This window comes from Mesitornis unicolor, unplaced genomic scaffold (assembly GCF_000695765.1).
Source record: "Mesitornis unicolor isolate BGI_N332 unplaced genomic scaffold, ASM69576v1 scaffold25172, whole genome shotgun sequence".
In the NCBI taxonomy this organism is placed as follows: Eukaryota; Metazoa; Chordata; class Aves; order Mesitornithiformes; family Mesitornithidae; genus Mesitornis; species Mesitornis unicolor.
The window spans coordinates 47,876-51,644 of record NW_010169134.1 but is presented as its reverse complement, the minus strand read 5'-3'; the positions used below and the strand labels follow the sequence as shown (position 1 = coordinate 51,644).

At 41.5% G+C, this 3,769-nt stretch overlaps 1 protein-coding gene across 1 annotated transcript; it reads right to left on the bottom strand.

Annotated features, from left to right (window-relative positions):
* Nucleotides 1-968: 968 nt before the first annotated feature.
* Nucleotides 969-3,543, bottom strand: SDR42E1 (short chain dehydrogenase/reductase family 42E, member 1). Its single transcript, XM_010179264.1, has 2 exons — nucleotides 3,475-3,543; nucleotides 969-2,146 (listed from the first exon to the last, which is right to left on the bottom strand). Exons 1-2 carry the CDS (start codon nucleotides 3,540-3,542, stop codon nucleotides 1,039-1,041), a joined length of 1,176 nt encoding a protein of 391 aa, XP_010177566.1. The 5' UTR covers nucleotide 3,543; the 3' UTR covers nucleotides 969-1,038.
* Between the last annotated feature and the right edge of the window lie 226 nt (nucleotides 3,544-3,769).

Here is a 3,769-nt window from a genome sequence, read left to right as displayed (position 1 = left end):
CGTCTTGATGTGAAGTTTCTCGGTATCTCTTCCTATATTAACCTGACAGAAATGAGGCAGTTGCTGGGTACAGTTGTTACCTGCACTTCACACGGTCTAACTTTCTGTTCTTAAAACTCCACTGGATTCATTGTATCAAGTGTTTATCATCCGCCTACAAAGGTGACGTTTTATTCAAATAGTGTTAGGCATTAAAGAAATATTACTAAAGGCTAAAAATGTTTTAGAAACAGTGGAACATGAATTTAATCACTTAACAAATGTCTTTGATGGATTATTTGTTTAACCATTCAATAATGCTGGGAAAAATCAGGGCTGTTATTTATGAAAGCACTTTAGCTGGCTCATTCATTTTAAACAGGCATATTTTACTGTTAGAAAAACATACAAATCTGTGCTGCTTCAAGCACTCTGCTGTAACTTAGACCAACTGTTGTGGATTTTCCAGCAGTGCCATTAGGGATCACAGGGTTAACTCAGAAAAGCATGCCAGAATGCAGCCATTAAAAGAGGCACATTTATTTACCGTCCAGTAATTTATCAGTTAATCTTGGTTAGGCAAATACACATCCAAGCTAAGCAGCAGAATTTGGGTTTGCAATGTGATCAAAGAGCAAGTTTATTCTCCTCTGGATCATGTAGCACAAACCTTTTAAGAAAAAAGGGCAGGGATCAAGGGTGTAATCCCATCAGGGAGGAAGAAGGGTTGGTCTAAGGACACTTGTTTGATTCACTATAGTGCGTTGTTGGACCTGAAAATAAAATGCTGTCTGCAGTAATAGTGAGCTTCACCTTGTTAGTGATCTGATCAGTCTTACTGTGAAGAGGAACTCCGTATAAAAATTACACCTTTTAACTCAACAGTTCTGTTCCTTGGGGATAAAACTGTTGAAGATGTTTCCCTGAATGACACAAATGTGCATTTTCTTGTTTTGTTTTGTGGGTTTTTTATTTATTTGTTTATTGCCTGTCTGTCAAAACCATGAGTACTCGGAGAACATAACTAAATTCTGTCCTCCGTGCTCAGTGTTTCGTCTTTCAGAGTGGAAATGTAGCTGCAGATGGAAACCAGGAGATGACCACAGCAATCAGCAGCAAGAGCAATCCTCCATCCCGAACACGATGCAGAACGCTGTGCTGTCTTGGCTTTGGTCTGCATCCCTGAGATCTAAACCACTCAACCACTTCGTTCAGGCTGTATTGCTGAGGCTCGTACCCCAGCTCTTTCCTGGCCTTCTCCATGCTAAAATAATGTGTGACACCAGTTTTGTAAACCTCTGTGCGAGTGAGGAGAGGCTGGAAATTATAAACGTGACCTACAAGAAAATGCACTACTTCAGTAAGGAATGCAAAGAAATAGACCAGGGAGAGAGGAAAACGACAGGTTGGGAATTTGTAACCCAAACCTTCCACGAGCGGTCGGAAAAACTCAAAGTTATTTACAGGCCTGCCATCTGAAATAAAATAGGCTTGGCCCGCAGCTATGTGGCTTTTTTTGGCTTTGAGGGCCTCAGATGCAAGGATATGAGCCTGAACTAGATTGTCTACATGTACAAATTCTACTAAGCTACGAGGATCTCCATAGACAAATTTAAACAGTCCCCTTTCAATGTAACTAACTATCCTTGGAAGATGTCTTTGTTCTCCAGGCCCATAGATGCCTGCTGGTCGGAGAGCACAAGTCCTTAATACACCTCGTCCATTTCTAAGCTTGGCGCCATTTGCCTCCAGCACCTTCATCTCAGCTAAAGATTTGGTCCTGGAGTAGTGATCTGGATGAAGGTGAAGAGGCAGATAAGGCAGAGATTCGTTCCCATTTTCTATGACCTGGCCTCCGAATACCACGTTGTATGTACTTGTGTAAACCAGACTCGACGCTCCTGTGCTCTTGCAGGCTTGGATGACGTTTTCTGTTCCTTTCACATTAATGTCTTCTATAAGGTTTCGGTTCAGCTGCTCCCTGCCAGACATGCCGTAGGAAGCAATGTGGAACACGCAGATGACGTCTCTAAGAGCCTCTTCCACTTCGGACAGGCAGCAGACGTCCCCTTGCATGAACTTCATTCCCACTGGCACTGTCTGAGGTGGCTTCACAACATCAAAGAGAATCACATCAACTCCCTTTTGGTGTAGGGCACAACCTAAACTAAAACATGACAGAAATGTATGTTAGCATACACAGCACAGTGATCCGTGGAATACTGCACCTGGAGGTAAGAGAAGACTATCAGCTATTTGAATACGGATTTTTTTTCTTTCCCCGCCCCCCCCACATGTGAGTATTTTAATATTTGGGCATTTACTGTGGAGAAGATTCAATTGTGATACTTGAGGTACTGAACTAATTTCTCAGACTCCATCAACACTTTGGGGAGAAACAAAAAAAGGAAAAAAAGGTGGAATTGCTGTAAGGAAGTTTCAGAGCAGAAATAACTGAAGTGCTTTCAGCAGCCTTTTGGAAGAACCCAGCTATTACTCCTGTCCCCTACAGATCAGCAATAGCAAAGCTTTCATATATAAACCTGGAGCCAAAACTTTTTAAAGAAAAAAATTACTGGTTTGATCTTACTGCTTTTGTGCCATTCCCGTTCTGTCAGAACAGCAAGTTGGTCTTCACCATTGTTTGAAATGTATGCAGAAGAGGAATGAGCAGGATGCTTCTGAACTGGTATGACAACACTTTGCCACACATCTACATTTTACTCCAAGTCAGTTCTAAACACAGCTACTGACACACAGTATAACCCCACATTCCTCTCCCCCTTTCCTAGAACTGCTGTATTTCTGTACTGCTTAAAGGGGAAGACAGTGGAGGAAAAAACCAAGTAGAAGCCAGATAGTTATCTGCTGAGATATTTTTTTTCCCCCCTCCACTTGAAATTTAGTTTTTGGTCCTGACTAATCCTGCTCACCTATGTAGGAAGTTATAGTCTAGGGCTCAAAATAAGTGTGTTTTTCTTTACATGGCCCACAGAGCCATCTACAGTAAGGGGAAATGGATTTCACTGATGTATGTACCTTATTAACTACTCTAATACTAAAACATCATTGTCCATAAAAATAAATACATTCTTGAGAGTAGAGAGCAGCTGGAGTATTTAATCTGTATAGCTAAGCATGTGTGTAACTATCTGCAGGCTATGGCCTACAGCCAAAAGAAAGACGTGCACACAAGCATGGGCTTGCTCTTCAGAGGAGGCCAAAAGATGCTGATCTGAATCCCTGTTACAAAGGTGATCAGACAGGTAAATGTCTGCAAGTCAGCTGATGCTTGACATTTGGAAGCAGAATGATATATTTACTTAAAACATGTGGAAAGAAAATAACATGCTTGTTTAAAACTGAGATCCAAGATGAATCGGATGGGGTGAACTGGATCGGCCTTTCTGGCCACCGCTTTGTTGCCTCTGTTGCCTCACCAGCAGCAAGCTATTACGTTTATTCTTGTATGCAGGAACTCTTTAATGCACTAACCGGAAGCCAAAGTAACCCCCTCCTCCAGTAACGAGGACTGTTTCCTTGGCAGTACTTTCTGGTTCCATCCTCTTTCCTTTGGCACTATTGAAGAAAACTGACCTGTAAAATACATCGTAAATATACACATTAAAATCGATCAGAGTTTTAATGTTACTGTACATTCAGTTTCTCACTGAATGTTTATTTAATTTGGCCTATTTAATGTTTTAGTTGAAGCCTGCCCTTTCACCATCTGCTAGGTGAGGCACAAATTGCTCCTCAAAAGAGAGGTTATAATTGGCGAAAACATGAC

Bases quoted from the DNA above. Each gene is read 5' to 3' on its own strand.
- SDR42E1 (XM_010179264.1), bottom strand. From the start codon at position 3,542: ATGGAACCAGAAAGTACTGCCAAGGAAACAGTCCTCGTTACTGGAGGA. The intron at 2,147-3,474 runs GTTAGTGCATTA...GTCATGTTTTAG, and splicing joins GGGGGTTACTTTGGCTTCCG to TTTAGGTTGTGCCCTACACC.